The sequence below is a fragment of the Myotis nattereri genome (genome assembly GCF_964212035.1).
Source record: "Myotis nattereri genome assembly, chromosome: 18".
Lineage (NCBI taxonomy): Eukaryota > Metazoa > Chordata > Mammalia > Chiroptera > Vespertilionidae > Myotis > Myotis nattereri.
The window spans coordinates 15,805,327-15,824,458 of record NC_138093.1 but is presented as its reverse complement, the minus strand read 5'-3'; the positions used below and the strand labels follow the sequence as shown (position 1 = coordinate 15,824,458).

General features: G+C 47.7%; 1 protein-coding gene and 1 long non-coding RNA gene across 2 annotated transcripts; one reads left to right on the top strand and one right to left on the bottom strand.

The window, feature by feature from the left end:
- Positions 1 to 16: 16 nt before the first annotated feature.
- Positions 17 to 18,950, bottom strand: LOC308534004 (polyamine-modulated factor 1-like). Its single transcript, XM_081112283.1, has 5 exons — positions 18,787 to 18,950; positions 4,277 to 4,382; positions 2,670 to 2,770; positions 816 to 1,011; positions 17 to 479 (listed from the first exon to the last, which is right to left on the bottom strand). Exons 1-5 carry the CDS (start codon positions 18,945 to 18,947, stop codon positions 426 to 428), a joined length of 618 nt encoding a protein of 205 aa, XP_080968409.1. The 5' UTR covers positions 18,948 to 18,950; the 3' UTR covers positions 17 to 425.
- Positions 4,851 to 11,607, top strand: LOC308534014. Its single transcript, XR_013997142.1, has 3 exons — positions 4,851 to 5,304; positions 8,930 to 8,998; positions 10,637 to 11,607. It is a non-coding gene; the product is annotated as an uncharacterized lncRNA (long non-coding RNA).
- Positions 18,951 to 19,132: the final 182 nt, after the last annotated feature.

The window sequence follows — 19,132 nt, the reverse complement described above, 5'->3', positions numbered from 1 at the left end:
AAGCACCGCACAGATTACAGTGCAGGGAGGACGTTTATTTACGGATGTGGAGGGAACATGGCACGGCCTTCAGCTGGCCAGCAAAGGGGCAATCAGCGGGGACTGAAAACAGATTTCCAAACCAGGTCCTAGGGAGGGGTAAGGAAGTAGCAGGCTTGTGTGGGGGTGGGGTGCGGCGGGTTGGGGGGGGGGGGCGGGGAGGCGACGGCCGGCATGGATCTGGCCAAGAATCCTCAAGTTAGAAGGAAACAGGGAGGAATCGGAAGGTAGTGTGTGTGACTTGAGGGCTCCCCAAGGCACAGTGGCAGTGGGGACTGCTCACACCTCGTCCCCCAGCGAATTCCATCGTTGCTCAGGGACTAGGCAACATTGCAGCTGTACAGGGCTCTTGACCACCTTCTGCTCCTGGGCCAGCCATCTCCCTCTTACTCAGGCTCCCTCAGCATGGCCACCAGGTCCTTCTGTCCTCTGTGTAGAGCCTGCCATCAATGGGAGAGAAGGAAATTGGGAGAGGAAAACATCCAAATCCTTTCCATCGACTGTTCTTGCCTTCAGGCTTGGGTTCCCCCAGAATGATGTGGGTCTGTGGCTCATGTCAGGGCCCCGCAGGGCATGTAAGGAGTTCCCTCCCCCTGACACTCAGCAGGCATTTATGTCAGGCTGGTGCTTTGGCCACCTAGACTGGGCCTCCCCAGAGCAGAGTCCATCTCCAATAAGGGCCCCAAAGTGTCCCCCACATCTTCTGATCTCTCTCGGTCTGTTTTCTCTGCTGCAGCAGGGGAACAGGTGCCTGAGGGTAGGGCCAAAGCACTTACCTGCCAAGCCTGCCACTGAGCCTGGCCCTGCAGCTGCAGCTCTTCCACCTGCCTGCGCCCGGCCAGGACGGCATCTGCTAGCTGCCTATTCTCAGCCTCCTGTCTCTGCACCCGGCGCCGCAGGGCATCCCGCTGCTGTAGGAAGTAGGGCACCATGGTGCTGCGCAGGTCTTTCTCTGGGATCCCACTAGGGCGCCTGGAGAGTGGCAAGGAGCACAGCGTAAGAAGGCGGAGGACGTGGGACGAGGGCTCTACTTCAGCTCTAATCAGCGATGTTCCCACCTCCCATCTCAAAGTGGACTGGCTTTTGAGGTCTCTTCTGGGGTCCTTCCCACCTTCTAGGACCCAGTCGCATGACTACTCCTGATGGAAACGCTAACCTGTCCCTCAGCTTTGGTGCCCAGGAATCCACCTCCCCCTTCTCACACCCTGTATCAGCCTTCCCAGCAGTACCCCCCACTCTCCTGCCCACACACAGCCCCCAGCTCGAACACTCCAGAGCCGGAGGTGACTTTTCAGCCTTGGCCTCTGTGCTGCCGACCATGTGCCCTGATGGTGCACCCACTCTAGGCTGAGCTGGAGATGTGGGGATGGGCGTGGCAGGATGAGTCCTCCAGGATGGACTGGCTGCCTGAGAATGGGCCCAGATCTGGAGAGGCCCTGGTATTCGATAACAAGGGAAGATTATAGGGGGTCCTGGATGCCCAGAATGAGGAGATAGGTCAGTTCTGACAGGCACTGGGGTGGAAGCCACTATAGATTCTTTTTAAATTTCTTTTTCAGTTATAAAACTTCATTCTTTTAAGTACTAAGATCACAAAGCATAAAAACAATTGGAAAGCACAAAAAGGATGTTTACTTCCTTGGACTAGGACTCCTATTCAGGCCGGAGAGGGTGGAGGGAGGCAGGCGCTCAGGCCATCCTGCTCTTAGTGGCCTCAACTCTCCACTCCTTGTCCCAGGCCCTCTTCTCTCTCCTGCACAGGACACCGGGCAGCAGGGCTGCCCACTGAGATGTCAGCTCCAGGAGAACCAGGTTTTTCGTGTCCTGTTCATTGTGGAATCTCTGGCACCTACTGGGTGTACAGTCCATGTTCCCTAAAATTGGTTGAATGAACAAATGAAGAGATTCCAAACCTATAACTCTGCCTCCGCCACTCCCCCATCCTCTCTCTCACGGCTAGACAGATTCCGAAATAAGCCCCCAGGAAGGTTTCCCTCAGCCGCCTCAAACCCCTAGACAGCATGTACTTGCCCTTGGACTCTCTTCCCCAGAGGGGGCTATACTTTTCACTGATGGGGGTTCTTGTTTGGTGTCTGTCCTCTCCACCTGTCCCTGTCACAGGGTCCTCTCTTGTGAGCCGAGTCTCATACCTATGGGTCCATCATAAAAGCTCCCTCAAGCCCTGGCTGATGTTGCTCAATGGCTAAGCATCAGCATGGGCACATAAGAGTCATGGGTTCGATTCCAGTGTGTGCGGGAGGCAATCAACCATTGTCTCTCTCATATCAATGTTTCTCTCCCTCTCCCTCCCTCCCATTCTCTCTCAAAATCAATGGAGCCCTAACCGGTTTGGCTCAATGGGTACAGCATCGGCCTGTGGACTGAAGGGTCCCAGGTTTGATTCTGGTCAAGGGCATGTACCTTGGTTATGGGCACATCCCCAGTAGGGGGTGTGCAGAAGGCAGCTGATGAATATTTCTCTTATTGATGTTTCTAACTCTCTCTTCCTTCCTCTCTGTAAAAAATCAATGGAAAAAATATCCTCGGATGAGGATTAAGAACAATAAAAAAGCTCCTTCAAGATGCTGAAGTGCTGCCCCTTTCTCTGTGAGCCCTCCCGTGGTCCTCACCAGGCTGGCTCCTTTCGGTCTTTGCCTTCTTCCACAATTGCATCCAAGGCAGTCAGGACAGCTTCCAGGTTTCCCTCTGCTTTGATTTCAGAGATTTCCTCCTAAAGAGAAAGGAAGAAAGAGCTATAATGATACTAGACAAGCTTATAGTAGAAATATGCTAAACTGCTAACTGTATTTAGTAAGATTTGGGCTAAATTCTGTTGTTTCTTTACACAGACATTCTAGTTTTTCTACATGTGACTTTTACATTAAGGAAATAAAGATAGGCTCTGGCCGGATAGGTCAGTTGGTTATACATTATCCTGATACACCAAGGTTGTGGTTGATAAATGCAAAATATAAATAAGTGGAAAAACAAATCAGTGTTTTTCTCTAAAATAAATCAGTAAATAAAAGGAAGGATAAAATGGAAAACATTTAAAAAGAGCCTGCAGCAAGCCTCTCTCCTGCCCATCTGAGCGCTGCAGGCCTTGCCGTCATCCCCACACACACTTGGATGCGTAAGAGGCCCATCCTGAGGTGTAACCACAGGACCGGTTCATTCTCTAGAGCAGTGGTTCTCAATCTTCCTAATGCCGTGACCCTTTAATACATTTCCTCATGTTGTGGTGACCTCCAATTTCATTGTTACAAATTGAACATAATTAAAGCACAGTGATTAATTACAAAAACAATATGTAATTATATATGTGTTTTCCGATGGTCTTAGGCGACCTCAGTGAAAGGGTCGTTCGACCCCCAAAGGGGTCGGGACCCACAGGTTGCTCTAGAGCAGCTGTGGGCAAACTACGGCCCGCGGGCCAGATCCGGCCAGTTTGAAATGAATAAAACTATTGAAAAAAAAGACCGTGTCCTTTTATGTAATGATGTTTACTTTGAATTTATATTAGTTCACACAAACACTCCATCCATGCTTCTGTCCCGGCCTCCGGTCCAGTTTAAGATCCCATTGTGGCCCCCGAGTCAAAAAGTTTGCCCACCCCTGGCCTAGAGAGAACGAACGGGATTCTGTCCTTCTTTGTGTTCCCGCTAGTGGGCAGCTCCAACAGTTTGTAAGGTGCTGCCTCTGTGCCAGGCATCGCACCAGCTGCTGGAGAAACAAAGAATAAGACCCAGACTGCTCTCACCGAACTCACAGGCCTAGTGGGCAGACAGCACATAAACAATTATAATACAGGACAGTGACAGGCGGGGCCTTTAAGATACCCACACTGTGTGAAGGGAGGGAAACTGCCACTGCGGCCTGGCAGCACGAAAGACACTGTAGGGCAGTGGTTCTCAACCTGTGGGTCGCGACCCCTTTGGAGGTCGAACGACCCTTTCACAGGGGTCGCCTAAGACCATCGGAAAACACATATATAATTACACATTGTTTTTGTGATTAATCACTATGCTTTAATTATGTTCAATTTGTAACAATGAAATTGGGGTCACCACAACATGAAGAACTGTATTAAAGGGTCGCGGCATTAGGAAGGTTGAGAACCGCTGCTGTAGGGAGTGAGGACAGTGGAGGGGAGGGTCCCTGCCTCCAGGAGGCGAGAGTCTGGAGGCAGGACCCAAGCCAACAAACAGTCGCTGCTGGGCTTCTTCTTGTCACTCACCCTGATGGATGCCTGCAACTGTGTTAGAAACTTGTCATAGATTCGCTGAGTCATCTCAGGTTGCAACTGGTAGAAGCGCTTATAACAGTCAGTGAACCTCTGGTAGCTGGTGGAAAAGAGAGAAGGCAAAGGTGGGGAGGGTCAGACACCAGTCATCAGTCGTCGGCTTTTGCCTGGGCACCCCTTCTGTTTTTTAAACTTTACTAAGCATCAGATCACCAGGAGGACTTTTTAAAATTCAGATCGCAGGCCCTGACTGGGTCGCTCAGTTGGTTAGAGTGTCATCCTGATACACCAAGGTTGCAGGCTTGATCTCTTGTCAGGGCACATACAAGAATCAACTGGCCCTGGCCAGTGTGGCTCAGTTGGAGTGTCATCCTGTTCATTGATTCTGGTCAGGGCATATACGCAGGTTGTGGGTTCAACCCACAGTCAGGTTGCGTACAAGAGGCAACTGATCGATATAGCTCTCACACTGGTGTTTCCCTCCCTCTCTAAAATTTTAGGCTACATTTATCATCAATGAAAATCGTTTTTTAAATGGTATTTACCAAGTTTTGAAACAAATGACTATATTAACTGATTTTTAAAAAAGAATCAGTGCGTGCATAACTGAGTGGGTGCAACAAATCAATGATTCTCTCTCCCCCGTCTTGCTCAAATCAATTTTTTAAAAAACCACTCAGATCGTTGCCCTCCCCCACCAATTTCTAACAAGCTCCCAAGTGATGCTTATCCAGCTGGTCTGGGCACCACACTGAGAACCTTGGTCATTCCAGTCCCCTTTCAGGGCTGGGTTAGGGCAGGGCATGTGGCCTCTGAGAACTTTCCTTATTCCTATAGAGAACAACACAGGAAGGAGCGGATGCCTTTCCTGAAGGACATGGCCATATCCAGATGATGCCTGCAGCTCTCAGCAGCTGTGGGGGCAGAGTTTATCCCGAAGAAGGCAGAGCAGAAAGAGGAAGAACTGGGGTCTCTAAACACCAACCTGGAGCCGCCCTATCTTGGAGCTTCTTGTTGGTGAGGTAATGGATTTCTCTTATTGTTCAGGCCATTTAAAGTCAGGTCTCTGTCACTGGCCGCTGAGAGCACCTCACTGATACATCTTTTGTATCAAAAGGTACCCAGTATAGTTCCAGTGGCTATTCCTCTTGTACAAAGAAATCAAATAAGTTAAATGAACTCTGTTGGCTGTCTTCTCTCCCTTCTCCCTACTCCCAGGCCCTTCCCGTCTACAAAACATTCACTGAGTGCCACTGTGTGCTGGTCGCCCACCAGGCACTGGGTGGTGTGGCCCCTGGAGCTTCCAATGGAGAGGGCAGCAAACACAGAAGCCCACACGGGAATGTGGTGATGACCGCTTGCAGAGAGTGCCTCTGGGATCCCAGGCTGAGAGAGTATATCATGGGAATCATCTTTAAGTTGCGGGGGTGCCCTAGCCAGTTTGGCTCAGTGGATAGAGAGTCTGCCCATGGACTGTGAAGGATCCTGGGTTCCATTCCAGTCAAGGGCATGTATCTCGATTGCAGGCTTGATTCCCGGCCCTGGTAGGGGATGTACAGGATGCACCGTTAGGAGTATTTACACCTCAGAGACTGACAAACACTGAAATCCAGGGTTTTATTTTGAGAGCTGGTTGTAAGCATCCAATAGTTCACCTCTTGGTAAGGGTGACGAATCTCTTACCTTTCTGGCGGTACACATTTGATGTTCGTACACCTTGGAGGCTAAACCTGGGTAACAAAAGGACAATACAAAGAACAGATGATGGGCGTCCTTTCAACCCTCAGCAGAATCCCAGACAGCTTGTGTTTTTGTTAATTGATTTTTTTAGAGAGAGAGGGAGGGAGAGAGAAACATCGATTGGTTGATTGGTTACCTCCCATACATGCCCCAACTTGGGACCGAACCTACAACCTGAGTTAGTACCCTGACAGGGAATCGAACCTGCAGCCTTTTGGTGTACAGGACAATGTTCCAACTGAGCCACACAGCCTGGGTGACATCTTGTTGTTTTGCTGCTGGCCCTACTCGCCACGCAGTCTGTGGCCACATGAAGGAATGTGGAGAGACACATGTCTGACCAAGTGGGACTGGAATCGAAACCAGGTAATTGTGGCTTGAAACGGGTTTGGCTTGGACATGGGAGATCTTGTTCCTCCCAGCCCACTCGATAGGCAGAGGGTTTGAACTAGACACATCTCTCCTTGGTTCCAGCAGCTGGCAGGAGAGAGGGCCCAGAGCAGGGATGAGGCACATTCTGCCCACCAGTGCTGCTCATGAACTCTTCCTGTGTGCTCATGGGGTCTGAGAATTCAGTGAAAGTGAAAGACCCCCAGGAAGGTGTGCATTCATATAAGATGGGGAATAGACACTGCAAACATGAGGAGGAAGGCAGACAAATTAGAGGCCAATGTCAGTAAGTACAGGAGGAAAAGGATTCTTTTTTTTTCAGCTTTAAGATATAATTGACATACAGTACTGTATAATATACAGACTAATGATCTGACTTACATGTATTATGAAACAACACAGTTAACACCTTTCATCTTTTGTTGATACAAAAAAAAAGAAAATAAAGTAAAAACTTGTGGTGTGAACTCTTAGGATTTACTCTTTGTTTTGTTAATCCTCACCTGAGGGTATTTTTTCCATGGATTTCTAGAGAGTGGAAGGAAGCGGGGAAGACAGAGAAATATCGATGTGAGAGAGACACAATGATTGGTTGCCTCCTGCACGAGCCCCAACTAGCGCTGGAGATTGAGCCTGCAACCAAGGTATGTGCCCTTGATCGGAATCAAACCCGTGACCCTTCAGTTCGAGGGCTGACGTTCTCTCCACTGAGCCAAACCAGCTAGAGCAGGATCTGCTCTTAACAGCTTTCAAATACACCATTTAGCTGTGTTAACCAATGTCATCATGTTGTACATTAGATTCCTTGAACTTACTTATCTTATGATGGGAAGCTTGTACATTTTGACCACCTTCATTCAATTTCCCCTCCTCCCATCCCCCACAGCAATTCCTTTTTTGAGAGCCAGCTCACACTTGGGAATGATTTGAATGCTGGTACGAACTTCCTGAAAAAATATACTTGGGGATCTCCAGGGTGCCCAGAACAGTGCTGGATAGGTAGTAGCACACAAGACCCAGCAGCTGCCTGGCCCCAGACTGATCCCACTCCCACCCTGGCAATCCCTCCCCGCCCCCAACCCTCACCCCCACCTGAACCCCAGGATACCAAGGCTTGGGTTGAAGAATTCTCCCACAACAGCATCCCCAGAGTCCTCTCTGCCAAGCCCCTCTTTGCCCTCTGCTGGAATGGTCTCCCAGCCTTGGCCTCCCAAAAGTACACAAGGGCCACCCAGCTATGTGCTGGGTAAGTGCACTGGCTCTGAAGACAGGCTGCCTGGTTTCAAATCCTTCCTCTACCACTCACCAGCTGAGTGCTCTCAGACACCTTATTTACCTCTACAAGCCTCAGTTCCTTCTCTGTCAAGTGGGGATAATAACTGTGTCTATACCTCATAAAATTACTGTGAGGATTAAATAGTTGCATATATAAGTAGCACAGTTCACAGCACACCGAAATGCTCCACATTAGCTACAAAAGAACAGTCCTCACGCCCTCTCCTCTCCTTGGAAGTGAAGAACATAATGACTCTACTTCCCAGAGTTGAGAAGTCTCCTCCCCTGCAGAGGACAAGTGCTTAGTAAAATACAACCTGATTACAACCTTATGTGCGGAAACCAACCCAGCTGCAGGAAGAACAGACTGGCCCCCACTAGAGAGCAAAGGTTAAACTGTGGCCCCCCTAAAAGTGCTACATTTATCATCAATGAAAGTAACTTAAAAACCGATATTTACCATATTTCAAAACAGAAATGACTATATTAACTGATTTTAACATTTCTTATTTTTTCTCTTAAATACTTATGTAATATTTGAGACATGTCTGTTTTTTAACTCACCTTGTCAGCATTTCATTTACTGCATTTTTTAAGGAGTTTTTTGTTTTGTTTTTAAAATATATTTTATTTATTTTTTTACAGAGAGGAAGGGAGAGGGATAGAGAGTTAGAAACATCGATCAGCTGCCTCCTGCACACCTCCTACTGGGGATGTGCCCGCAACCAAGGTACATGCCCTTGACTGGAATCGATCCTGGGACCCTTCAGTCTGCAGGCCGACGCTCTATCCACTGAGCCAAATTGGTCAGGGCCATTTACTGCATTTTTTAAAAACTCACCATAAATTGAGTTTTCACATAAGTTTAACTTTAAAAAAGTGACTTCAAAATATTTAAGCCCAGAATCAAGCTCTGGTGATTTGTCCATGTCAGTTAACATGCAGATAGATTGTGCAGGAACAGGAAGATGAGAGGCACACAAGTAAACATGCGCTCCTGCAGTCTATGCTCGGGGAGCCCTGGCTTGCACTTCCTTCCCATAGTTAACTTGCTTGTTGCCCAACTGAAGGCCTATTTCACAGACTGTCCACCAGAGGGCAGGGAGGGACTGGCGCGTCAAGCTCGGATGATAGAAGGGATCCTTGTGACAGAAATTCATACTCTCCACCCCCTGCACAGCTGCTCTTTTCATTTAATGTTTCTCTTCTTTTTCCCTCTCCCCTTCCTCATCCTGTGTACAGTAGGCAGCCCCAGGGCTGAGAAAGAAAAAGGGGAAAAAACCAACAAATGTCCCTTGATGAAAATAAGAGGTCAGTGATTTATGATGAAGACTGTATTTAAAAATGTCTTTTGGGAACCAAGATGGTGGTATAGGTAAACGCCTGTACTCACTGCCTCCCACAACCACATCAAAATTGTTTCAGGATTTCAGAGCAGGAGAAATAGAGAAACTGAGACAGGAAAGTTAAAACAAAGCCAGTGTGGGCAGTTTGCAGCTAACAAGCCATTATCTTCCCCAGCTGAGGACACAGAGCAAATGGAAACACCTCCCCTAATGAGAGAATGCAGAAAGGCAAGGGGAAAGGGGAAGGAAAAAAAGGGCCATTTTACTCTCTAAGCAGAGAAGCCAGCAGTCTCAAGGCTTGGTAAGATAAAATTGCCAGGTGCTTTGCATGAATTCTGGGAAGGCCACAACACAGTAAACCAAAAAAAAGGGGGGGGGGGGCTGAGAATTCATCTACCAAAATAGTCAGCAGAGGAATTCTGAAGCCTACAGGCAGGAGGGTATAAAGCGCCTCAGACCCCCATCCAACTTGCTCTTCAGTGAGCTGAGGGCCCATCTGTGCTTCAAGTCAGACACATGTATTTGCTTGCTTTGCTTCTCCTTTTTTCAATAAAGATGCATGCTTTAATAAGCTGGCTTTTCACAACACAGCCAAGGTCTCCTATAAACTCATTTATATGAGAAGACAAGGATCAAGGTTGGGGACAGCCTGCTCCCACTGGCTCAGGAGGCTGTCTTGTCCGCTAACACCTCTCTGGTGTCAGTGAGAGGTGTCTATAACAGAATTACAACTGAAATACAGACCAACCATCATTCAGAACCGCCTGAAAGCTGGTTGAGTGGAAGTCCTACAACTAGAAGTAAAGAAAGCTCCTTGAGGCTGGTGGGAAGGGTGAGGCACAGAGCAGGCTAGTCCGACACCCACATCAGGAGGGAGATCGTGTCTGCAGAGGCCGTCCAAGAGGAGCAAGGGTCCCAGCTCCACACCAGACCCCAAGCTCAGGTTCCCAGAGCTGGGAAGCAAAGTCCCCACAACTACGGAGATTGTGGCTGAGTGATTCGAGGCCTCTGGAGACCCAGGTGTTCCATTTAAAGGGCCAGTGCACAAACATAGAACTTCCTTGGACTCCCAGCACCGGGCAGCTTTGAGGGACACGGGGTCATTATTCCTGTGCTGGGACTGCCCATGTTGCAGGGCTGACTGGCAGCCATATCTGAGTCTCCGTCAGCCTGGAGCACACTGTTTGCCTGCCCTGGTGATTCCGAGACCACGCCCCATCCAGTTTCCAGCCCCACTCAGTTGTTTGCAGCAGCTTTTCCATATGAATGGCCTGTCCTGGCTCAAGCCTCAGACTGCTAACATCTCTCAAACAAGCTGTAGCTGGTGACAGCATGCCCCAAACCTACCAATAAAAGGCCCAAGACCAGGCTCAGGTGACTGGGAAAGCTGAGCCAGTGGGCCCTACTACACAAGGTAACTCAACCAATTTCAGGCTGGGTAGCTAAAGAGTAGTGGGCATGCCCACGGCCCATGTGTGAAGATGTGCAAACAGGAAATAGTTACTGAGCACTGGCTAGAGCTAGGCATTATTCTAAGGACTCTACAAAGAGTAATTTATTTTTAAAATAATTTTTCCCTTTAAAATTTTGTTTATATTGATAGAGAAAAGGGAGAGGCATCAATGTGCATGCACTCCCCACCCCCCAACATGCACCCCGACGAGATCAAGCCCACAACCTGGGCATGTGCCCTGACCAGAATCAAACTGGTAACCTTTCAGTGCACAGGACGACGCTCAGCCAAATGAGCCACACCTGCCAGGGCTGGAGCAACTAATTTAAACCTCACAGTAACTATGAGACAGGTTCTATTATCATCATCCCATTTTCAGAAGAGAACGCTGAGGCAGAGAAGCTTGCCCAAGGTCATGCAGCTGGGACGTGGTGGAGCCATCTGGCTCTGGACAAGGTGCCCTTTGCCTCCATGGCACACAGCCTGCAGGCTGGTGAGGTAAGCAGGGAAGGGCCAGACACAGCCTGGACTGTATCATGACGGAAGGAGCTAGAAAAGGGTTCTAAGTACAGATGGAACTTCAGATGCGTACTTTAGAAAGCTCCCTCAGACTGCTGTGTGAGGATGGATTCAAGAGGCACCAGTGACAGTGATGGCAAACTCAGCAAAGCAGACACAGTGGGAGTAGAGAGAGGTAGACTGGAAACATGAAGAACAGAATCGGCATGATGGAGCTGAAGCCGCAAGCCACAGTCTGATGAGTCATACCCACTTCAGAAACGAGTCACTGACAGCACGCATCATCTGCACATTCAAAGAAAGATATTTCTGAGACATATACTTAGAATAATTTATATATTTAACCACTTTTTCCTGTGAAGAACTGTTTCCTGTGAACACCAATAATCTTTGCCACTAGTTTAAAACTACCAATTGGGGTGTGGGGGTGGTGGTGGTGAGAGATCGACCAAGGACTTGTATGCATGCATATAAGCATAACCAGTGGACAGACAGTAGGGGGGTGAGGGCATGTGCCGGGGGGTGGGAGCAGCCAGGGAGAGGTCAATGAGGGAAAAAGGAGACCTATGTAATACTTTAAACAATAAAGAATTTATTTATTTATTTATTTTTAAATATATATTTTATTGATTTTTTACAGAGAGGAAGGGAGAGAGATAGAGTTAGAAACATCGACGAGAGAGAATCATCGATCAGCTGCCTCCTGCACATCTCCCACTGGGGATATGCCCGCAACCCAGGCACATGCCCCTGACCGGAACCGAACCCGGGACCTCTCAGTCCGCAGGCCGACGCTCTATCCACTGAGCCAAACCGGTTTCGGCTAAACAATAAAGAATTTAAATGAAAAAAAAAAAAAAACAAACACGAAACTCTACCAGATCATGTACAAATGCAGTTAGCTTTTTCCTTGCTGTCAGACATGAGCTTTAATCAATTTATTATGCAAAAATCACACAGTGCACAGCACATCCCAGGCTGGAATTCTGGACCAGGACAGGCACTGGTCACAGTCTGGCATCTAAGAACATAAGAACTGTCAATCACCTCTCCTCTCAGCCCCATGGACTGATACCACATGTGGCACAGCTACTGGGGTGCCAATGGTACCTGTAGCAGACCCAGCTTTCTTCTGAAGTGCTAACTGGTCTTCAACCAGGGCCCCACCAATACCACCCCAAACCAACAGCCTCTTTTGGAGGGTCCTGATTTATAACGAAACGTAGAAAGGGGATAGCCTCATCTGTTGGCTTTAGCTAAACAGGAATGGCTGTTTCTCAGAAGGTCTGGGAGTCTGTGAGGACAGAAAAGAAACCCTCATTTTTGGAGGACAAGGCAGAGGTCACAAATCATAAGCTTCAGTAGGGCCACATTTCTATGTTCTTAAGTCTGAGAGAGGACAGGTGCAGAAATCTTTGCCCCAACAGGTCCAATGAAAAGAAGATGCCCTATTAAGATGCCTTACTGATTAAGATGGCAAGGGCAGGGTCTGTGGGAACTGAGAGCCCAGCGAGGTCAGTCATCTTCCAGTCACTCTTGGGTGCATCATATAAATTGCCCTTCTAGTCAAGCTAATATTTTCATGAAATATATGCTGTTGCCCTGGCTGGTGTGCTCAATGGTTAGAGCATCAGCCTACACACCTAAGGGTTGTAGGTTTTATTCCCAGTCAAGGGCATGCACCTGGGTTTCAGGTTCAATCGCTGGCCCCTGTCTGGGCACTTGGATGTTCCCCCGACCTTTTCCCTCTCTAAAAATCAATGGAAAAAAATATCCTCGAGTGAGGATTAACAAAAACCAAAAAAAAAAAAGACTAAGTTGTGGAGAAAGTCAATCCAGGGTTTAAAATATCTCTTTGGATCACTGATGAGAATAAATTCGCTTTTATTATGGGGAGACTTTTGGGTATAAGTACTGGTTCTTGGAGATTGAGGACTTTTAATGACTTGGGAGAGGGTCAAGTATTTGCATATATCTTAAAAGTCTATAGTCATACATGTCATATATTGAGCCCTTTCTATGTAGAAACCAGCCATGAGTAAGTTCTATTTAACCAAATGAGGAGAAGGATGTTCTAGGAAGGAAAATCTGTAAGTGGAAGCAGCAGGTGGCACGGATGGGGATAGCGGCAGCACTCAATGCAGAAAAGCTTATGTGCATGTGTGTGTGCAGTGCATGCAAGTGTGCATGTGTCGTATCCCCATCGCCCTGACCACAGCTGGAGAGATGGAGGAGCCGAGGAGTGAATGGTCTTGTATGCTGAGCTAAGGAGCTTACATATGATTCTGGAAGCAACCCTGAACCAATTAAACATTTTAAGCAGAAGGACCTGCTCAAATATGAGCTGTAGACTTGAGGGCCAGGGGGCAAGACTGAGGCTGGAGGGCCTATGTGGAGGCTGGTACAGCAATCCAGTGAGATGGTGAGGGTATGAACTAAAGCACTGGCCCAGGATGGAAAGGAGATTGAGGAGAGAGGCGGGAACCAATAGGGCTTTGTGGTTGACTGGAAGTGAAAAGGAAGGAGGGGTCAATGAGAACTCCCAAACCTCTGGCCTAGAGAATGGGTAGACCAGGGGTGGGCAAACTTTTTGACTCGAGGGCCACAATGGGTTCTTAAACTGGACTGGAGGGCCGGAACAAAAGCATGGATGGAGTGTTTGTGTGAACTAATATAAATTCAAAGTAAACATCATTACATAGAAGGGTACGATCTTTTTTTTTTTTTTTTAGTTTTATTCATTTCAAACGGGCCGTAGTTTGCCCACGGCTGGGGTAGACAGTGGTATTTTCAACTAAGTTAGAGGCGACAGAGGGAGGACAAATCCTGCTTCCATCGCACTGAGCTTGATTGGTTCTGTAGGACACCATGTGGAGGTTTCTAGTATTAAACTATTGGAGACAGATCTGAAGCTCAGGAGAGAGATGTGACTTGGGAATCTTCATTTATTCCAAAACTACTATTGAGTGTGTGTGACAGGCACCGCGATAAGCAATGAGTAGCTAGCTCAGTGGTACGGAAGAGACCCAGGAGCACATTAGGCAGAGGGACTTGCCATATGGCAAAGGGAGCTCCATAGAGCAGTGGGGACGGATAAACTGTTCAGTTGACATGATTGGGAAAACAAGAAAAACGAGACTGGCTGAGACCACCACCCTACACCTTAATCCAGACAGACTGAAGATTTTAAGTAGAGAGTAAAATGATAAGATGGGTAACAGAAGAAAACATTGGAGATTATCTTTGTGACCTAGGTGTGAGTATAACCTCTAAACAAGACTCCAAAAACACAAAACCATAGGAGGGGAAATGTAATCACATGAAAATTAAGGGTTTAAAAAACAGATTAATCAAAACTTAATTTATTATGACTGAGGGATGCTGAGTTAGTTTGGAGGCTGAGAAAGGAGTCATGAGGATCCATACAGCTTGTGAGGGGTCACCCGGGATTACTGCATTTCTCTTTCTGCTTCATCCTCCTGGATAAAGTACAAACTATAATCTGTGGGGCTTTTTATTTGATTAAAGATTTCTATTCCTCAAAGGACATTACAAAGGTAGTACCTAACAGACAGAAAAATATTTCCTTCTTCAGTTTAAAACTGACAAGAGATTGATTTTTTTTTTTTTAATCCTCACCGGAGAATATTTTTTCATTCATTTTTAGAAGACAGTGGGAGAGGGAAAGACAGAAACACATGGATTGGTTGTCTCCTGCACGTGCCCTGACCACAGCCCGGGCTGGGGAGGAGCCTGCAACTGAGTGCCCTTGACCAGAATCGAACCCGGACCCTTTAGTTCCCAGGTCGATGCTCTATCCACTGGGCCAAACTGGCCAGGGCAAGAGGTTGATTTCTATATTATACCAGGAACTCCAGAAAAACAAGATAAAAAACCCCAATTAAAAAATAAAAAAAGGGTTCTGGAAAAATAAAAAAGCAGTTCACAGAAGAGAAGCCAAAATGACTAACAATTATATGAGGAAAGGCCCAAACCTATGAGGAAATAAATGACATGCAGATTCAAACAATAATAAAATATCTCTTTCACAGTTTCAGAATAGCAAATGTTAGAATGGTGGATACCCAGTTTTGGTGAGGATGTAGGAGATAGGAACAACATTTCTGGAAAGCAATTTGACAAAACACAGGTGGGTGTAAATCCTTCGACCCAGTGATTCCCCTCCATTATAGACCTCAGAAATGCTAGCACTGCTCCATGAGGGGATGTACAAGGACATTCACCCTGGTGTAATTTGTGGAGGCAGGAGTTCGAGGCAAAGTGTCCATAAGAGGCAACAAATAAGAACTGGATGCTTATCATGGAATGACAAGCAGCACTGAAAAGCTCTGAACCATATGCACTTACAGGACATGGTTAGATCATTTTAAAAAATGGTGTTGACTGCTGGTGGGAATGTAGACTGGTGTAGCCATTATGGAAAACAGTATGGAGCGTCCTGAAAAAATTAAATGTGGAACTGCCATTTGACCCAGTGATCCCACTTCTAGGACTATATCCTAAGAAACCCAAAACACCATCAGAAAGAATGTATGCACCCCTATGTTCATGCAGCACAATTTACAATAGCTAAGATCTGGAAACAGCCCAAGTGCCCATCAGTAGATGAGTGGGTAAAAAAGCTATAGTACATTTATACCATAGAATACTATGCAACAGTAAAAAAGAAGAATCTGTTACTCTTTGAGACAGCATGGAGGGACCTGGAGAGTATCAGGCTAAGTGAAATAAGTCAGTCAGAGAAAGACAAGTATCACATGATCTCACTCATATGTGGAATCTAATTAACAAAATAACTGATGAACAGAGTGGATCCAGAGACATGGAAGCATGGAACAGAGTGTAAAATCTTGGAGGAAAGGTGGGGGAAGGTGGGTGGGTGGAAGTGATCAACCAAAGACCTTGTATGCATATATGCACAACCCATGGACACAGATAACAGAATGGTGAAGGCCTGGGGTGGGGGGCAGGGGCAGGCTGGAGGGGGCCAATAGGGGAAAAAGGGGGACATATGTAATACTTTCAACAATATATTTTTTTAAATAAATAATTTTTAAATGGTGTTGACCCCACAGTGCCCTTCAAATTAGATGTGTGTTTACTATGTGTTATATAATTTGTGGTTCCTTTTACCCAACATGCCTACTCCAACTTTTTTTCTCTAATCAAGCACATCCTGGGATCTAATGTATAAATCCAGTATTGCATGTCTTGTGCATAATAATTCTAAAAGATATTATTTTGTATATTATACGTATCAGAATAGTGTACACTGCCATTTAATATAAAGAGAGTCTACAAATGAATGCAGCCAACTATGCAAGTTCACACCAACTAAAACACCAAATAGCCCTAGCCAGCTTGGCTCAGTGAATAAAACGTCAGCCTGCGGACTGAAGGGTCTCAGGTTCAATTCCGGCCAAAGGCACATGCCTGGGTTGCGGGCTCGATCCCCGGTAGGGAGTGTGCAGGAGGCAGCCAATCAATGATTCTCTCTCATCATTGATGTTTCTATCTCTCTCCTCCCTTCCTCTCTGAAATCAATAAAGAAATATATTTTAAAATAAATAAAACACCAAATAAACCTTGCAGTGAAAAAAAGGTGGTAAGTGAAAAGATATGTAGCACAATTATCATTCATATAAACTTAAAACATACACACACAAAACAACATATTGTACAAGAAAACAAACATAATCAAATGTCACTTCACTGCACTCACACTAACACAGACCTCTTTCCCCACTTCTATTCCTTTACCCTGATTATTTTTCTTTACGGCACTAGAATGCCTATTCCATGAGAGCAACAACTATTTTGTCTTGATCACTGTTATATCTCCAGCTTTTAGAACAAAGCCTGGGACATTGTAGGTGGTTGATAAATATTTGTACATGAATAAATGGAGGGCATACAGGCAAGAGAAAAGAAAGCAGGGCCTATGGGGAGGGGAAAGGACAAAAATGAGTAGGGAAAAATCAATCAATCAAAGGAGGGATCTTGCCTGCACATATAATGGTGTGTCATAAATGGCCCATAAAAATAACAATTATTTTATCAAATTCAATACTACTGAAATTAGACCCTAGATCAGGGGTCCTCAAACTACGGCCCGCGGGCCACAGCCCGCCGAAAACATTTATGCGGCCCCGTCGGGTGTTCTTGCCGGCCGTCTGTCCTGCTTAGCAGCCGACTCGTCCGGGGCCCGCAGTGCGCATGTGTGGAATGTGTGAGGGACAGTGAACTGGCCCCCCGTTTAAAAAGTTTGAGGACCTCTGCCCTAGATGATAAGGATGTCACCTGTCTGTCCAGCCTTCTGATTTTTTAAAAATATTTTTTATTGATTTATTACAGAGAGGAAGGGAGAGGGATAGAGTTAGAAACATCGACCGGCTGCCTCCTGCACACCCTCCACTGGGGATGTGCCCGCAACCCAGGTACATGCCCTTGACCAGAATCGAACCTGGGACACTACAGTCCGCAGGCCGACGCTCTATCCACTGAGCCAAACCGGTTTGGCAGCCTTCTGATTTTAATCCCCCTCTGATCATGATGTTGTAGCCAAGCAGGCCTCTGCCAGTTCCCAGAATGCCCTACCTTGGGGCCTTTGCACAAGCTGTACCCTTTGCCCATGCACTTTCTCCAGTTCTCTCCCTCACTGTTCAAGTTTCCGTTTAATGTCACTTCCTCAGAGCGGGAGCCCCTAACCGGCCTAGCTCGTGTGTTCCTTTCCCCCCAGGCTGCTCCTATCACCTCACCTGTTCATTACCTGAGCCAGCTGTGATTGCTTTGTTTACTGAGTGTCTCTACCCACTGAATGTAAGCTCCAACAAGGGGCCCTGTCTGCTTCCCCAGCACCGGACACAGTGCCTGGCGGAAGAGGCACTCAGGCATTTCTCAGGGGCCGGCCGCTGGTCAGTGGTTGAGTCGACCTATGAACCAGGTGGTCACGGTTCAATTCCTGGTCGGGGCACATGCCCTGGTTGCCGAAGATTTTAAAATGGATTTTGGGAGAGAAAGGGAAAGGGTGAGGGTGAGGGTTAGATCCGCTGCCTCCTGCCCGTCCTCACCGGGAATCAAACCCACAAGCCCTTCCCTGCAGCGGAGGCCGCCCAAGCGACCGCATCACACCTGCCAGGGCCAGAGCCCAGGTGAGGGGCCTCGGGCCGGAGAGAGGGCGGGCTGTATCGAGCCGCCTCCAGTAACAACAGCGTTTCATCAACATGCTGGGTGGTGGGATCCCGGGCAAAACGCTTCAGTGTCCAACAGCGTTACAGTACTGTTCGTGGAAAATAAAAATCAGACAGGAAAAAAGTTTCTACGGTAACACACAACCACCCAGTGAAGGTAGTATTATTCCCGTAATAATACAGTTCTAATGCTTTATATGTGGCCGGCACTAAGCGCCTTTCGTGTACGTAATTCTCAAAACTACCCGCTGAGAAAGGTCCTACTGTTGCCATTTCACTGATGAGAGAGGGAGGCACAGAGCGGTCAGGTCTTGGTTCTGGTTCCGGAGCCGGTATCTTTCCCCTCCGGCACCTGAAGTTTTGGTCCAAACGAGACCGGCTGGAGGCGCGGAGCCACCGCCCGCTCGGACGGCCGGTCCACACGCCTCCCACCCGGGCCCACGTGACTGCCGTTTGCCTTTGCCCGAGCTGGTCTCGCGGGATTCACGTTCTGGCGGCCCAAACTCGCTCCTCTTTCCCTCACGCGCCAACCTATTGAGATTTGCCCTCACCCCACTTCCTTCACCTTACCTCCCAGCGGCGACCAGCTTCTGGAGAAAAGTATCTACTGTGGTGTCGAGAAGCTTCATCCTCGAAATGGTAGTGTCAGGGGACACGGGTTCGGGGGACGACCCCTCCCGCCCTTTTTCCTCACAGCCGCTGCCAACACTGGCGTTGCTAGCTTCGGCCATCTTAAAATGGAACCGCCAAATCTAACGGGCCAGGATGTCCCGCCCACCGGAGCCCCCGATTGGCCGCTCCCGGCATTGGGCGCGTCCGATTGGAAGCAGCGGGATGTCCGTCACCGAGTCGCCCACGGGGGGAGGGGAAACTGCTGGAGGACGAGGCCTGTGCACAGGTGAGTAGCGTGTAGTGC

Excerpts from the sequence above, each read along its gene's own strand:
- LOC308534004 (XM_081112283.1), bottom strand. The coding sequence starts at position 18,947 with ATGGCCGAAGCTAGCAACGCCAGTGTTGGCAGCGGCTGTGAGGAAAAA. Across the intron at positions 4,383-18,786 it reads AAGCTGGTCGCCGCTGGGAG|CTACCAGAGGTTCACTGACT; the intron begins GTAAGGTGAAGG and ends CTTTTCCACCAG. Across the intron at positions 2,771-4,276 it reads AGTTGCAGGCATCCATCAGG|GAGGAAATCTCTGAAATCAA; the intron begins GTGAGTGACAAG and ends CTTTCTCTTTAG.